This window comes from Trichophyton benhamiae, assembly GCF_000151125.1.
Source record: "Trichophyton benhamiae CBS 112371 chromosome Unknown contig00075.49, whole genome shotgun sequence".
In the NCBI taxonomy this organism is placed as follows: Eukaryota; Fungi; Ascomycota; class Eurotiomycetes; order Onygenales; family Arthrodermataceae; genus Trichophyton; species Trichophyton benhamiae.
In genome coordinates this window covers 474,772-490,999 of record NW_003315103.1, presented here as the reverse complement: position 1 = coordinate 490,999, position 16,228 = coordinate 474,772, and the positions used below count along the sequence as shown (strand labels likewise).

At 51.7% G+C, this 16,228-nt stretch overlaps 8 protein-coding genes across 8 annotated transcripts; 2 read left to right on the top strand and 6 right to left on the bottom strand.

The window, feature by feature from the left end:
- Window positions 1–378: 378 nt before the first annotated feature.
- ARB_08029 (PWI domain mRNA processing protein, putative) lies at window positions 379–2,030 on the top strand (the record flags this gene model as incomplete). Its single annotated transcript, XM_003013871.1, has 2 exons — window positions 379–1,849; window positions 1,888–2,030. 2 exons carry the CDS (start codon window positions 379–381, stop codon window positions 2,028–2,030), a joined length of 1,614 nt encoding a protein of 537 aa, XP_003013917.1.
- A 509-nt stretch (window positions 2,031–2,539) lies between these two features.
- On the bottom strand, window positions 2,540–3,783 carry ARB_08028 (uncharacterized protein; the record flags this gene model as incomplete). The annotated part of the gene is made up of 2 exons (XM_003013870.1): window positions 2,540–3,599; window positions 3,695–3,783. The coding sequence occupies 2 exons, from the start codon at window positions 3,781–3,783 to the stop codon at window positions 2,540–2,542; spliced, it is 1,149 nt and encodes a 382-aa protein (XP_003013916.1).
- A 527-nt stretch (window positions 3,784–4,310) lies between these two features.
- On the top strand, window positions 4,311–5,311 carry ARB_08027 (uncharacterized protein; the record flags this gene model as incomplete). The annotated part of the gene is made up of 2 exons (XM_003013869.1): window positions 4,311–4,660; window positions 4,717–5,311. 2 exons carry the CDS (start codon window positions 4,311–4,313, stop codon window positions 5,309–5,311), a joined length of 945 nt encoding a protein of 314 aa, XP_003013915.1.
- Window positions 5,312–5,655: 344 nt separating this feature from the next.
- On the bottom strand, window positions 5,656–8,264 carry ARB_08026 (uncharacterized protein; the record flags this gene model as incomplete). Its single annotated transcript, XM_003013868.1, has 5 exons — window positions 5,656–6,208; window positions 6,268–6,405; window positions 6,463–6,756; window positions 6,824–8,039; window positions 8,123–8,264. The coding sequence occupies 5 exons, from the start codon at window positions 8,262–8,264 to the stop codon at window positions 5,656–5,658; spliced, it is 2,343 nt and encodes a 780-aa protein (XP_003013914.1).
- A 936-nt stretch (window positions 8,265–9,200) lies between these two features.
- On the bottom strand, window positions 9,201–10,511 carry ARB_08025 (small subunit of nuclear cap-binding protein complex; the record flags this gene model as incomplete). Its single annotated transcript, XM_003013867.1, has 4 exons — window positions 9,201–9,552; window positions 9,736–9,969; window positions 10,122–10,378; window positions 10,443–10,511. 4 exons carry the CDS (start codon window positions 10,509–10,511, stop codon window positions 9,201–9,203), a joined length of 912 nt encoding a protein of 303 aa, XP_003013913.1.
- A 524-nt stretch (window positions 10,512–11,035) lies between these two features.
- ARB_08024 (R3H domain protein, putative) lies at window positions 11,036–12,499 on the bottom strand (the record flags this gene model as incomplete). Its single annotated transcript, XM_003013866.1, has 1 exon — window positions 11,036–12,499. One exon carries the CDS (start codon window positions 12,497–12,499, stop codon window positions 11,036–11,038), a length of 1,464 nt encoding a protein of 487 aa, XP_003013912.1.
- A 312-nt stretch (window positions 12,500–12,811) lies between these two features.
- ARB_08023 (uncharacterized protein) lies at window positions 12,812–13,567 on the bottom strand (the record flags this gene model as incomplete). Its single annotated transcript, XM_003013865.1, has 1 exon — window positions 12,812–13,567. One exon carries the CDS (start codon window positions 13,565–13,567, stop codon window positions 12,812–12,814), a length of 756 nt encoding a protein of 251 aa, XP_003013911.1.
- A 1,914-nt stretch (window positions 13,568–15,481) lies between these two features.
- ARB_08022 (uncharacterized protein) lies at window positions 15,482–16,177 on the bottom strand (the record flags this gene model as incomplete). The annotated part of the gene is made up of 1 exon (XM_003013864.1): window positions 15,482–16,177. The coding sequence occupies one exon, from the start codon at window positions 16,175–16,177 to the stop codon at window positions 15,482–15,484; it is 696 nt and encodes a 231-aa protein (XP_003013910.1).
- Window positions 16,178–16,228: the final 51 nt, after the last annotated feature.

Here is a 16,228-nt window from a genome sequence, read left to right as displayed (position 1 = left end):
AGCATCTGCCCTGCGCCGGCCCGATATCAAAATCTCCCCCCCCATCACGCCAGCCAGCCCGTTGAGCGCAGCTGGACAGCCAACAGCCAAAACCACCAGCTAACTCTAGAGCCATGCAAGCCCCTCTCCTTCACGTCTACATCTGCGCCTACGTCTTCTGCAGCTTCGGCTTCACCTCCGTCCATCTCTAGCCGGCCTGCGCTGGCGCTCTCCATTCACTGGCGTAGCAGCTCCGTATAGTTAAGGCAGTTCTCTAGTTATCTGGTCCGCCGATTTGCTTTGTCTTTGCGCCTCGTCTCCGCGCAAACCCTCACTCAACCACTTCCCCAAGTCAGTCCACCCACGCCCACCAGCCCACCGCATGGCTCAGGGCGGAAGATGAACTCCCTGAACATCCTCTCGTCGCGAGTCATCGGCCAGACTTCTGCGAGCAATTCGTCGCGGGCCCGATCCCACTCGCAGGGCCATGTCCTCAACCCGCGAGGTGGCCTGGCCGCCAGCAGCAGATCCTACAGCGACGGCAACATCAACATACACCAGCACCCGATGCAGAACGATGGCGCCCCTGGAGACGACGAGGACGAGCTTGAGGCCCGCGGCGAGGTGCTGTCGCTGCTGACGGTCGAAGACGCCGACCAGAAGCAAGCTCTGGCGCAGGACTCAGCAGCACCCACAACGGCCGGCATGGTGATGCTGCCCATAACCCAACGGTTCTTCGGCGCCCTGCTCGAGACGCTCAAGACGATCCTCTCGATCTTTGCCTCGCCCGCCGTCTATCTGGGGCGCCGGTTCTACTCCAGGGACGGCCAGTTTTCGCTCGTGGAGCCGTTACGGTCTCTACGGCAGGCCAATAGCACCACCTCCACCACCACCGGCAACACCCGCCGAAGTAGAAGAGACGGCGCAGACTCTGGCAGCAGACCGGACAGGGGCCCGAAGAGACCATCCAGAGGCTCTCCGAGGCTGCGGGACTCTCTATCGTCCGAGTCGTTGTACTCCAATACCTCAGAATCAGAGACTGACCGGGCCCTGGGCGAGCCTGGCATGCGCAGCCGGCATTCACGGCGGAAATCCAGCCTGGCCACGACAGACAATGACGAAGGGACGCCCCGGCGCTCAATCAGAATAAAGATACAGAACGAGAGCAAGCAGAACCGGGAACAGAGACACTCCAAGGCCAGGGCTTCCCGTCGTAGTGACGGCAGCAGCAACACCAGCAGTGCGACTGGCAATGGCAATATGGACCCGGTGGCAGACAGTTTGAAATCACCCGTCTCCCAGGCAGCCCGCAAGCTGACAAGATACCCTCATGCGCCCACGCCTCCCAGACCGTTGGTCCCCCGTCGGCAGCCTTCCTATATATTTGGTGCGCCCCCTCCTCGTACGCCCCAGAAGACGCTTATCCTCGATCTCGACGAAACCCTCATACACTCCCTCTCCAAGGGCGGCCGCATGTCAAGCGGACACATGGTCGAAGTCAAGCTCTCCATGCCCATGGCCTCTGCGGCCGCTCCGGGAGCGGCACCTACGATCCTAGGCCCCCAGCACCCTATCCTCTACTACGTCCACAAGCGTCCTCATTGCGACGCTTTCCTACGCAAAGTCTGCCAATGGTATAAGCTAGTCATCTTCACGGCCAGCGTGCAGGAATACGCAGATCCGGTCATCGACTGGCTAGAACAGGAACGCAAGTACTTTCATAGCAGATACTACCGGCAGCACTGCACGATACGCAATGGCGCTTATATCAAGGATCTCAGCTCCGTTGAGCCAGATCTAAGTAAAGTTATGATCTTGGATAACAGTCCAATGAGTTATATATTTCACGAAGGTATCTCTACCAAGTCTCGTATGTTGATATATTGATTCAATACTAAACATGAATAGATAATGCAATTCCTATCGAAGGCTGGATCAACGATCCTACAGACAACGATCTCCTTCACCTCATCCCCATTCTAGAGGCAATGCAGCATGTAACTGATGTCCGGGCGCTTCTGGCCCTTCGACGAGGTGAAGTCGGAAGCTAGATGAACCCTGCTCCCTCTGTAACGAACCACTCCCCCTCCCAATCCTCGATATATGGCGTGTAAGTTGTCCGGGTAATGCTCGAGTATTGACATGTTTCCTATTTTCTCCTTGCCTCGTCTCATCTCGTTTCCTGATAGAACGACTCCTCTAGTGAGTGGCATTGGGCACGGCGCTTTTCTTCTTATTTCGTTCTTCGTCTCCTCCGCCTCCTTCTTCTGCTTCTCCATCTGTACCCTACCTTACTTGTTACTCCATGTTCCGAGCCGTTTTAATTCTCAAGTCCATACTTACCTGCCAGGCCAGATGGGATCTGTACAGTTGTAATATCACTAGATTCTACTAATATCATTACTCGTCCTTACATCGCAACACATAAATACGGAGCCAATAGATATCCAAATGATCATCAATCAATCAATCAATCAATCAATCAATCAATCAATCAATCAATCAATCAATCAATCAATCAATCAATTTACATTTTAGCGTTTAGCATACAAGTAATTGATCATTTCTTGACCTCGGCAAAGACCTCCTTGAGAGCAGCAATGGCCCTGTCAATGTCGTCCCGCTTAGGATCAGTGACGCTGACTCCCATGTGGCCGAATCGAATGTACTTGGAAGCAATCTCCTTATGCAGACCACCGGCAAACACGAGACCCTTCTGGAAAAGCTTCGGAAGAACGTCAGGTGGAGCCAGACCCTCAGGAAGACGAATGGCTGTCATGGCATTGGCTTGGTTCTCCTGCTTGGTAGCCAGCTGCTGCAGCCCCATGTCAGAAACAGCTTTCTTTACTCGCTGAGAGGCTTCCTTGTGAACAGCAAATCTTTCTGCAAGAGGCTTGGAAGTGATTTGCGTAAGAGCCGTATGCAGCGCACGAACCAGCTGAGTAGCAGGAGTAGCGAAGTATGATGGCTTGCCAGCCTCATAGTTCTGCATAATGGGCAGCCAGTTCTTGATCGAAGCATAGTAGCTTGCTGGAGGAGAGGTTCTGTTCTTTGCTCGGTCCATAGCACGGCCAGAAAGCATCAAGATGCTCAAGCCTGGGGGGCACCCAATGGCTTTCTGACCGGCTGTGAGCACTACGTCCAAATCCCACTCGTCAAAGGCAATCTCCTCGCACCCCACCGAACACACACCATCGACAACAACAAGCGTGTTGGGGCTGACTTTTCGGACAACTTCCGTAATGGCCTTGATATCACTCAACACACCCGTAGAGGTATCGACATGTGTGACAGTCAGGATCTTGTACTCCTTCTCCTGAAGAGCCTTGGAAATCTCATCCAAAGATGGTCGGTCCCCAATTGGTGCCTTGATCTGTGTTGCGTTTGCGCCGTACGTCTGCAGGCATTCCGAGAGTGAGTCACCGAAATAGCCGGTATGCAGCACTAGGGCGTTTTCACCACGCTCGATCAAGTTGGACGCAACGAAGTCCCAACCCAGCGTTCCTGAGCCAGCAAGCACGAACGGCTGTGATGTAGTGGCCTTTGTCTGGAAGAGCTGTCTCAACATCGTCAGCGTCTCGCCGAATATCTTCACGAATGCCGGTCCAACATGGCTCTCCCTGTAGTAAGATTTATTAGCAAGCGTACTCAAAAACGCCATCAACCAACACCATATTTATCTTCATAAACACATAATAGAGACAAGAATACACACCCGTAGGTCGACATGGACTGGAGGACGGCATCGTCGAATTCAATGGGCCCTGGAATGAGGACCGTGGGATGTGGTGCTTGAGCAGACATGGCGGCGGCGTCTCTGGCTTTGCTTGCAGACAGATCAGGCAGCGTGCGCAGGATCGGTTTATATTCAACCTCGTCAGGCTCGACAGAGACGTTCCTCTCGGTCGAGAATGGTGTGTTGAGCGCTGGCAAGGGAAGCCTCTGGTCGATGTGCCTGGAGATCAGGCTCAACCGCGGCTTTGCCCGTGAGGGCGCCAGGACGCTGACTCCGCCCGCCGCGGGGAACAGCCGAGTGGCGCGAAGAAGAGCAGCCAGCGTGGACCGGCTGGTGGCTGCAGGGAGGCTATAGCTGGGTTCCGTAGAGGTATATGTGGCTGCGCAGTGATATAGATGCTGTAGACGCCCGTTTCGCGGCGGTGGTCAAGCTGTTTTGATGCCGGACGTTGAGGTTCCCCTTTTCGGACGCGGCCGTTATCAATCTATCGCCGTCGACCATCGACTATCTAATCTCCGCTGACAATGATCACTGAGCAACTAACACAACAGTAACACGACAGCAGAGATGAGGAGATGACTGCGAAGACCGAACAATGACGTCGCTGTCCGCCGGGGAGATACCGCTATCGGCACTGTCCGAGTTGCTGTCCGGCTACGATGGCACGCTCGCCCGAGTATACCGTGACAAGCTGACTGCAAAGGCAGGGAAGGCAGCGAAACCGGCTAGCAAGGCCTTGATATCTAGGGAAAAGGAAGAAGAGATCGAGGACCGGGTGAAGCAGTTCGTAGAGCTAGACAGCTGGCGGTATACGACTCTGCCAGTCACTCTGCGCGAACGTGCAAGTGACAACGGGGACCAGAACAAGAAGAAGAAGGGGAAAGAGAAGCCTGCTCATGGCTTCATTAACAAGGACGAAATGGTCCAGTTGATGGACTGGAAGCTGTACGTTGGCCGTATCTCAATGTTGGCTAGTTATCATGTTCTAATATGTTATGTAGCAAACATGGCTCTTTTCGACCTGCTCTCATGGGCTTGATACGCTCAAATGCAGAAGCACAGGTAGAGTCAGTCAGCAAGGAGGCATTCTCAAGTCTAGCAGAAGATTCTCAGGCAGGTGTCTTCCCTGAAGCGGCCGTACAATTGCTGTGCAAAAGCTTCCGTGGAGTTGGACCAGCCACGGCTTCGTTGATTCTATCCCTTGCCCCGGAGACGTCAACTCCATTTTTTAGTGACGAGCTGTACTATTGGCTTTGCATGGATTTGTATTCACGAGATCAACAAGTTCCCAGGCACAAGTTACCAAAACTGAAATACAATGTCAAAGAATACCAGGATTTATGGGATGCCTTCACCAAGCTAAGACGACGGATCCAGCAACTCTCGGAGGAAAGTGAGACAAAACAGACGTTTTCCGTGCAGGATATAGAGAAGATTGCGTTTGTGATAGGGCATCTAGAGCCTACCGTTGGAGACAGCTTAAAGGAAACGTCGCAGCCAACATCAGATCCAAAGCCGTTGTCCGAAGATGTTAACGGTGAACCTGAAGAAGAACAAGGCAGGAGGACTCGAAAACGAAAGAGACGGGAAGCCTAATCTAACAGCTTTCTTTGGCTAGAGTAGCTACTCTTTATCTATTTGAGATTGAAAATGCTCCTGTTGTAATTCTTAGAGCACGTATCAACCGACAACTTTCGTAAGTACTGCTAAATAGAAAACCAACCTTCAATAACGTAAAGAAAGTAAACATCAGGAAAATAAAATAAAGGGCGCTAAAGGGCGTGGTCTAAGGTGGAATTATTGGCTTTCCTATATACTAATAGTACACCGGGGGAGTTAGGGGGTAACGGGAGTGGGGTCTCCTCGGCCCCTGAGCTTTAACACCGACCACATCTGAAGGGAATTTGAGCGCTATTATAAGAATAGAAAGAAAAACAGATTTACTCCTGGCCGAAACCGAGTGTCTCTTCAACGGCAATGGTAAGTTTGTTCTGTAAAGCTTCATATGTCTTATAAGGGGGTAGATCGAGCCGGTTGAAACTATTTCTGTTAGCGAAGAACTTGGAGCTGGTAGATGGAAACAAGAAACAGACGTACCAGGTATGTGATTTGGGCAGAGCATTGATGTCTCCTGACTTCTCGATCGTAAATCTCCTAGGCCCGTCACTGCCCTGAAGATCCTTAAATCCATTGACGGGGATACGTGATGTACCAGTGGCGAACTGGAGTAATCGAGACTTCTGCTCGGCATCCCAACTTCTTATAACTTTCCAGAAGTTCTGGATAACCTCATCGTCTTCCTGGTAGCCACGGTAGTCGGTGTGTTTCTTCCAGTCATCGATATGGATGTCAGCGATACCGCCGATAAGAAGCTCAAGTTCTCGCTCGTCAAAGACGTTGACGAGCTCGGCAGGTATAAGTTCGTTGAATCCGGTGATGAATGCGTTGAACTGCTCTTCCACTCGCTTCTGAATCTTCCACTCTGTCACTAGCCTGAGGAGACGGTTAGTATCTGATAGGTAGAATTCAATGAAGAATGACACGGAACATACTCCACATATTGTTTCTTATTCTCATTTGTAACGGGGATATTTCTTCCATCGGGGATCAAATCTATTGTCCTGCGCTCGCCAAATTGCTCATCATCAATCGAAAACGTAAGTTCAATTATACCATCGATATCGTTATTACTAGCAAACAAGTGTCAGTCAGCGTTGCTACAAGGCCAAGTATGTATGCATTCTTACAGCGTCCATGTCAAATTGCGATGGAAATCTTCATCAACACCTTCCATATCCTGAAGGGTGACTTTCTTTCGTAGCATCATCTTGTAAAAAGCACCGATGAAGAAAGAGTCAAGGAACCGACGATGGAAGATGGCCAGGCCAACCACGCGGCCAATGAACTTGAAATAGTTCAAATGCTCAGGGTTGATGCCCGAGTGCGGGTTTATCTGAAGGGTATAATTATCATGAGCGGAGTATTCAAATAAGCAATAGAACGGATTGAACATTTCGTGCGAAAGAAGGAAGAAAAATTCTCTACACGGTGTTAGCAGGTCGCAATTATCGGATTAAAAAGGGGGTAAAGGGATAAGATAGTGCATACCTTGAAAGACCACCATAATCTAATCCGTCTTCTCCGTCAAATTTGATCATTAAACGCTTCTTTAGGTCTGCGGGACTTTGTCTCATTATTTCTGCAAAAGAATCCTCGAAAATGGCACCACGTCGAACTTTGACATGGCATTGGCCAGACATTATCCGTAGACCAGGTTGGGATCTGAAATATATCAATTTGCGCCGGAAGTCACGCTTATACTGTGGCACACCCTGGTCGAGGGAAGACGGTAACCGGGGATCATCCCAGGTAGTTGTCTTAGTGTTGTGGTCCACAAAGTACACACGGGCAGTGTTTGTTAACCGCATCTCCCAGCCACTCGGCAGTGCGCCCAGATGGTTTACTGTCTGGGATGCAAGATGGTTCCCGTTATCAGGGCCATACATCTGGACAAACTGCTGCTGGCGGGGATCCACCCAGGTTGTGGTTCGAGTATTATGGTCAACATAATATGGGCGGCCTTCAGGGGTATATCGCTGTTCCCAGCCTGAAGGAAGCTCCCCCGTACCAGGGGTAGTGGTATTGCTGGCCATCATTGCTACTGCATTCGCTGTTGGAGCTGTAGGTGGCGTCCGGGCCTGCTGCTGGGAATCAGGCGAGTTTGCACCTGTTCGATCCTCTGGCAGCATTCGGCTCCGATGGGCCCGGCGCTCCATCTGCATATTGGCCTCCATTTGAGTCCGCTGCGTCTGCTCATTGTAGTTTTGCGCTGGCCGGTTCCAAGTTGTGGTTCGGGTATTATGGTCTACGTAATAAGTTCGCCCCAGGTTATCCTCTCGCCGTTCCCAGCCGGTGGGCAACCTGCCCTGGCTGTCTTCAAAGGTACTGCCTACATTTGCTCGGGCTGGAGCAGTGGGTTGTTGAGGTGAGGTAGTAAGCGGCGCCACGGCCGTGGATGCGGAAGAAGAAGGATTTGTAGGGGCCAAGTGAGAGCTGGAGTTATTGACCAACGGCTCCTGAGCCGTGGAAGTTGGGCGCGGTCCAGTCAGAGGTGTTGAAACTGAGGGGGTGGTAGTCGTCTGAGCGGCGGGAACAGGTGATGTTGAGGTGCGATTGTTGATAGGACGTGAAGCTCCGGTTTGCGATGTGGGAACCGGCGTAGATAGATTTGTAGAGAGGTTGAGAATGAGTTTGCCATGAACAACAAGATTATCGTTTGACTTTTTGAGATCTCTGGTAAGCATTTCTAGGGCAAAGATGTCAGCTGGGTTAAGCTCTCTTCACTATCAAACGGTACAAAAAGACAGGGGCAAAGGTAAAAAGGGAAAAATAAAAGAGTAGAAATACCATCATCACCGATAGCAAGATCAATCACATCACCAATACGGATATTGATCACTCCCAGAAACCCCTGGTCCTTCTTCTTGAACTTTTTCTGGTCAAATATTTGTATGGCGAGTATGCTGTCCTCGGTGACTCTCCTGCGCATTGCGTCAGCATCCAACCCAGCCGAGTGAAGGGGTGCCAGAGGTATGAAAAACAGGTTCCCCCTTACAGGTCAAACATCTCATTCCAGTACGGGTTCAGGGTCTTCTTGATGACGGAGGTGGTATGAGTCTGTTCACCACCGACGGTAGCAACCGCGAACGGATCGGGGAAGCCTACACATGCAGTAGCCTGTTAGGTCTGCACCAAGACAGCAGAGACAGGGGCCCAACTCACGAAAGACATCTCGTTTGTATAGTCCATCAGCGGCGATAACTGCAGGGGCCGGAGGGTCTGTATTAGCAGCAGCCAACGTATCGCGGGGCAGGCATCTCTCTTACTGGTGACTCTCAAGTTCGGTTGCCTGCAAGAAACAAGAATCAGCCCTTTGTTCACTCGGAATCGAAACAGCAACAGGTAGAGGCTCGCGGGAAGGGGGCGGCAGGGCCGGCTGCCCATCACTTACGCTGGCAAGTTGGAGCCCATCTTTGCTCACACACACACAGGACAGACCCGCGGTTTGGTGACTGCCGGCTTCACCTCGAGGGGTAGCATCAACCAGCTGCCCGCAGAGCAACAGGAACGGACGAGAGGACTATCGGGAGCTCGCCGGGGTTGTCACAACTGTAGAGAACAGGCCAGAGTTGCAGCTGGTGTCTCGCTGTCTCGCTGCGTCGCTGCTGTCTCGTCTGGTCGGGTCGTGAGCGATGGAGAAGAGGCGCAGCCGCCGGAGGCTGAGCAGGACCAGGGCGCTTGGTTTCTTTTTTTTTCTTGTGGCAATCCCCCACACCCGGCCAGCAGGTCGATACTCGGGCAGCTAGACAAGCAGGATGCGCGCTTCTTCTGCTCTTCGTCGTCTTCTATTTCTACCGCGCTGGGAGGCTGCAAGATGTCCTTTTTCCCTCTTATTTTTGTATTTTATGGCATTTTATTTTTAGATTTAAAGAACAAGAAGGATTTCCCGATAAGGACTAGCGTGAACATGTGACGTAGCTTGTTTTTTGTGATATAAAAAACGAGGAAAAACAAGTCGATGAAAGACGGTGGAAAAGCAGAGGGGAAAAAGAGCATCAACGCGGAGGATAGAAGGGGTGGTGGAGTAGCAGAAGTGGGAGTAGGCAGAGCGGGAGGGAGGAAGAGGCGGTGGTGGACAGGTTGACTGTGATGGAAGGCCTGTAGTCAGGACACAGAGAGGATGGCAAGGCATAAGGTCAGGGGAGAAAGAGCGGGAGAATAGGAGGAAGGGAGCAAAGGAGAAGAGAACGCGGAAGAAGAAGAGTGCAAAGTGAAGGCTGTTACCCGTTTTATCGCCGTATCATACAAGCATTTTCCCAACTCCAGGTAGGTCGCATCCAAACCAAAGATGGCCTGTTTAGTCCCAGTTTTATTTTTTTATCGTCATCCAGTCAAAAGTCAAGGTAAGGATTCGAGATCGAGGTCGAGGTCGGTGCAGAGGGATAAGAGGACTTTAGTACGGAGCGTATCCTCTCCCACGGCCACGGTAGCCGCCTCCTCGGTATCCTCCCCGGGGCATGCCACGGCCGAACCCTCCGCGGCCTCGTCCACGGCCCCGTCCACGAGTCATGCCCGGCAGATTCGTGCGTTTCGGGACAACCTGACTCGGTTTATTAGCATCCGCACTCTTTTGTCTCCATGAGTAATAACACACACCTTTATATTCCTCCCACGGAAGAGACTCTCGTTCAGCACTAGAGCTTGCGCCACAAGGCTGGGTTCACTGAACTCGACATACGCATACCTGCAGCGCTCCATTAGTCTCCTTCTCTTGCCAGGCAGCAGACCGCTCAGGTATATCTCAGGAAGCAAGAAAGGTCAAAAATATCTAGGGCGGGAGACAAACCCCTTGGGATGGCCAGTGAATTTATCCAGTAATATTGTGACCCTGTTTATCGACCCGCAGCTCTGGAAGTGTGCCTGTATCTCCTCCGGCGAGGCCGCGTAGTCGACGTTGCCGACGAAGATACTCCTCGCGTCGATGTCCTCCTTGTCCTCTCGTAGGTTCTCCGTCTGCTGGTCCAGGGAAGCTTGCATCTCATGCAGCTTGGCCGCTTCCGACTCCATCTTTGTCAGTCTCTCTCGCATCGCTGCGATTTCTTCCTACAGTAGCACCGTTAGCTCTAGCTTTCCTAGTCTTAATAGGCATAGATAGTGGATGGCATACTTCATCATCTCCAGCTTTCTCCTGGTTGTCTATAGGCTCCGCGGGAACCTCTTCTGCAGTGCTAGCCATGGTGCGGAGGATACGCTTGATTCACACAGCCAAAAGCTATAGGATAGACTAAGCAATATAAAACAATGCCTCTGGAAGCAGGTGGATTAAACAAACAAGGCACAGAGGTAGCTGGTAGGTAGCGACAGAGCTGTCAGTCAAGAAAGTCAAGTTTGAGATCTTCAGTTAAAAAAAAAAGGCGATGCTGTAATAATGACTTTTAGTGGCAGATCACGTTACCTCCTCGCAACAAAGCTGGGTGAGTGACATGGCAACAGCAGACAGGCAAGCAGTGACAGTTAATATACTAAGTTGACGGCATAGAAGCATAGTAGAAGTATAGTTATATTCAAAAGTGCTTTTTTTCTACTGACTATATTAATTCCATGCCAGGGAGAGTAGTTAGCTCAGTCCGCATAGGTAGCAGGGAGGAAAATGCAAGAGATATCAAGGTACAACGGATGGCCAAACGGTCTTGCAGTACGAGAAACAAGAGCAGCAGCCCCCTTTAGAACAGAATACTATTATACCTCCCTTGAGTAGTCTCATGAAGAAGGGTTGCTATGGGACTGTTTCTCGCTGCTGGAAGCGCCGGACACCACGAACGGAGCGGTCTTCGTCTCGGACGGCGGTAGTTTAGATGCTTGTGGAGGAGAGGTGACGCCAACAGGGCGATTGGAATTCGGGTTCGTAGCGTCAGAAGTATAGGGAGTTTCAGGAGGCGGTGGTTTGGGTGGCAGATGTGATGGAGTGCCCCATTTGGCGATCGAGTCATGAGTCTGGGTGTCAGTCTGTCTACCGTAAGCTGGCTGTTGCTGAGGCTGGCCCACCATGTTGGGCGGTGTGCCTTTGGATTTAAAGTAGTGTGATGGAGGAGAAGGGTTCATCCCCGGTTTTGAGTCCCTGGAATTTGAGCGTGGATGGTTATTGAAATGCGGACTGGTGTATTGAGGAGACGGGGAATCACCACCGAAATAGCCGGCTTGTGAGTTGCTTGTTGGAGCAAACGATCTACTTTGAGGACTGAATCGCGAACGAGAAAAGCTGCCTGGAGCCGGATGGGCAGGCTTGCTGGGGATGAAGGGCTGTGGGGAGCCCATACCCTGGTTGTAAGGAGCCTGACCGGCTGCCATTGCGTTGGGAGGCATGTTCGGCCAGTGCACTGGAGGGGAACGCGCCATGGTCTGAGGAGGGTATCCAGGCTGGAAAGGGGTAGGTGTCCAGCCTGGAGTCGGTTGCGGGTACTGTGAGTGGTTGGGGGTGGAATACGCGGGTGCCCTTGGTGATGGGACAGTGGCAGAACGCTGAGCCATCATGGGTGATACTTGAGCTTGGTGGTGTTGATATTGATTGTACCCTTGGTGGCCGCCGCTTTGCTGCCAATTGTTTTGTCCCGGGTGCGTTTGCGGTCCGGAATAAGAAGGGAACCCATTCATACCACCGGATGGAGCATACATGGGTCCATGACCAGAAGGGCTCATCTGCTGGGGGTAATGATGCATCCCACCACCAGGAGGATTCTGAGCCATCACATAATAGTTTTGAGGCGGTATTGCGCCGTGGTGAGCAGTGTTATGGTATACCGCCGGTCCGCCCGGAAGCTGAGGTGATGTATAGTACGCATTGAACTGTGATCTAGCCTCAAAACCATCGTCCTTGGGGGACCTGGGCTTGGGTGCCTTCTTACGTCCTGTCCTAGAGCTTGATCTTGACACATCGGCACTTTGTTCTCCGCTGCCAGTATCAGTAGACTTGGATTCAGGGAAGTCCCTGAATATCCGCTCTCGTGCTTCCTGATACTTAGCTTCGCGCTCTTCTCTTGTTAGACTGGCACGATCTCTGGATGGCGTAGCTCCAGTCGATGACGTGCCACCATTTCGATCTTCATCATTGGTTCCATCTCCTCCTGATTCGGAAGCGGTTTTTGAAGGAACAGCCGAGCTGGTTGCAGTACTCCCTGCGGCTGAACCCCTCTCACCTGGCTGGCCCATACGGCGCATAATCTTCATCGTAGGCGCGTTTGCAGACGGGTTGTTTGAATTAGCAGGATGTAACATTGTTAATGGAGTTGGCCTGTCCTCGGTTAGTTTTGAAAATGCGCCATGAGTGATGCTCAGCACTACTCACAATCTGCTCCACGGAGTTCGATGAAGGCGAACGGAAGTAACATTATTGTCGACAAAATGTGTGAGATGATAATAGTCACCCAGTTTGTGTGCAAGTAATCGTCCAAACGAGTTGCACGGCGGCAGTTCCAGCGAAGCTTCACTGTAATAACCAGTTAGTTTGACCGGCAAACAGCTGGGGTGGAATAAGATTAATTACCTTGAGTTCTTGATGAAAGAAATAATCTTCTCCTCTAGCTGAAGGAGTAGCAGACGGTCCTTTGGAGATCCCATGGCCTCTACGAGCTTCTCATCCGGCTCACTTGGAAAACCATGCAGAACTTGTTCACCCTCCGGTGCTGGGAGTACTCCATTTCTACGTAGAGCGTCTTCGTTGAATGGCAACGTGCTTTTCTTCAACAGCTCTGGTTCACGTAGTATTGCATTCTTGTGCTGCTGCGAGTCACCACGGTTGGATGCAGATGGATCCGAATTAGCCTGGGAGCTGATCGCGTCCGTGGTAGGGGCGAGAAATTCATCCTCTTCTACGGCCTGAACACTGGCACTGTCATCTGGTCGTAAAGACTCTTTCTCATCCATGGCAAACGTAGTGACAGAAGCCATGCTTTTAGAATCGAAGCTGGTAGGTTTTGTAGATGAATTAGAGAGATGGGTTTGATCATCGTCGAACAAACTGTCCGTTCGTGGCTGCCCATCCTCTTGGGCACCACCGGCAGTCTCCGGTATAGGCCTCCCTTCTTCGTCCTTGGACAAATGGAGATTATCCAATGGCCCGGTCAGGCCATCACCATCTTTGTCTAATTTAATATCGTGCGTAGCTGTACTCTGGCCATCTTGAGCCGGAAGGGTATTGGAGTTCGCGTTCAACTGGGCCAACGAGAAGCTATCAGGCCGCGTATTTTCATCACGGCCGTGCGTCTTGGGGGGCTCTGATTCAGTACAAGAATGCATGGCAGCAATCTAGTGAGGAAAGGAATGACATTAGCATTAACAGAAACAGCTGCAATCAATCTCCGCTAGTGCTAAAACCCTTACCTTTGCAAATGATGGTCGACTACAGGGTTCGCCTGGCCTTGTTGTCATTGCAATAAAGAAAGGCCGGCGGCCATGTGAAAGGCAGATATTGACAGAAGGCCGAGCAATCGTATCGTCGACGTGGATGGATATCAACTGATAGAGAATCAGGGGATAGAAACAATATCTCTAAGAAAAGCTAGGATGCACAAGCCCAGATACGGTGACGACATATCTCTGAGCTTCAAGACCCTGCATGAATAATGAGTTCATAGATAATCCGCAGCCGTTATTCCAACCATCCAACGGGTCTCGACTGGGGTCCTGCGCGCAGAGGCTTCCGTCCTAGTTATGGGGAACCGGGGGGGGCTGAGTGGGCGTGGATGTAGAGTCGCGGACGTAGAGTGCAGCAAAAAGCACCTCGAGTCCGACAAACACCACGCCAGGCGTACGCAGAGGGTCGGCTGAGCGAGTAATTCCGTATACAGGCTGAGACGGCGTAGGGAAGACGATGGGCGACGGCGACGCGGAAGTTCTTCGACTTGGAGGATCGCAAGTGAAGAGGAAGAAGAGAACGAAAGGCGGCTTTTTGGCTGTGGGCTCCTGCTTAGTCAGCAGTGCCTCTGCACGACGTCAAAAAATAGAGACGGCGACGGCGAGGTTGATGGAGACCGAACAACGCGAGACGGCGAAGAAGAAGCGCAGCACGGCGGGCGAGAGGAGATGAACAGGTACAGGAATATTCCCGGGCGGGCTGCTCCGTCGAAGGCGACCCCGACGACCGTCTGCCAGAAGTGCCTGAAGAAAGATAGGTTGCCCCGGCCCCAGCTCTGAGAGCTCTCGAATACGCAGTCTGAGCTGACAGTCTTTTAAGCCATTACAGCTACGAATGCACTACACAGCTGCAGGAGAGGCCGTACGGTGCTCGGCCATCGAGGACGCAGCAGCTTTCGAACCCACGACTGCGGCCACAGCTGTCGACGGAGGTGCCAAATGATTTACTCAGAACGTATGTCACAACAGACGACAGCTAGAATCTGTTTCTATTGGGAGCTTCCACTAACTGATATTACATAGTAAAGGGGTTGCTGATGAGCAGCTGCGTCGAGCAAAGGAGGAACGGGGAAGGCTGAGCCCGAGCCCGAGCCCAGATAGAGAGAGTCACCACGGAGATGCTGCCCGAAGCTCACGGAAGAGAGCCAGGTCGGTATCCTCATACTCGTCAGTGTCAACGATATCAACCAACCGTTCGCCTTCGCCCCCGCCTCCCAGACGTGCAAGACAGGATTCACAGCCTTCACGGCACAGCATTCGTTCCCCTTCCAGAAGACAGAGGTCAGGGACAGATGGGCTTGGTGAAGAGTCCGATGCTTCTAATGGACGATCAAGAGGCAGTAGGCGTCGACATGATGATCACAACACTCGTCGTCCTCGGCGGACTCGTTATTCAGATTCTCCTGAGCCATACAGGCGGCATAACAGGTCTAGATCCAGAGACGATGTATCACGCAGTAGCAGGCGTGCATACAGAGAACGAGAAAGATCCATTGACGATGGTAACAGGTATGGTACGCCAGGTTCGCGTGATAGGGCACAGAGTCGCTCCCACATTCAGAGGCAGCCTGCGCGGAATAATTCTCCGCCTAGGCAAAGAAGCCTAAGCCCATATAGCAAACGACTTGCTCTCACACAGGCCATGAATGCTCCGGGTAGATAATCCTCAAATATTTCTTTCCAATGATCAAAGACCTCCAGTCAAGTATTCTTCGTAATCATTACCGAATTCCCCAATGTTTGTGGTATCACAATGGAATCTTGTCCAGAGGGAATCCATTCAGCGCGAGTTAACTATTAACTCCAATCTTCTCCCTTCTCTTGCTCTGCCTCCTCCCGTTCGCGGGTATGTATTCCCTGCACAAGCATTTCACCGTCGATTCCAGCAGTCTCTCCGTCTCCGTCACCCCCACGAGTACCCGCCGCCGTAGCTGCGGCCTGGGAATTCTGTATTCGTTGTCTCACAAGCTTAGCTATTGCATTATCCGTCCTGACATCTAGAATCTTCATCTTTTGTTCAAGGTCTCGTTTAAGGTCCCAGTTAGGCTTCTTTGGCTGTAGATTGAATAGGTCAATGGGTTTCTCTGCGTCTTCGTTCTCCTGAGCTGCCTGCGCTGTTGCTGCCGCTATCTCAGCTGCCTTGTCTTCCAACGTTGCTGCGCCTTGAGAAGGGTCATTTTCGAATCCAAGCTTCGCTCCCTTAGTCTCCCAGTCGTAGTTCCGTCCAGACAGGTATTTGGACGTTGACGTGCCAGCCGAATCCTTCTGATCCGTTGGCTCGCTCTCTGTTTCGCTTCGTTGTCTCTTCAGGGACGCTAATTTCGCAAGACGAGCTTTGCGGTCCGCAGCGGCCGCGTCTAGCGTCGTATGAGAGGATGACATGATCTCTAGACGTATGTTTGTGCCTGGAGGAAAATATTCGTCCTGCGTTTGCCGGTTAGATTTTTTGTTTCTCCTCCAAAGTCGCGAGAGGTTGAAGATTGATGTTTGCATTTCTGCTAATGAGATGTCGGATGCAAACTTTCCTCTTTTGGCATCTTTGAC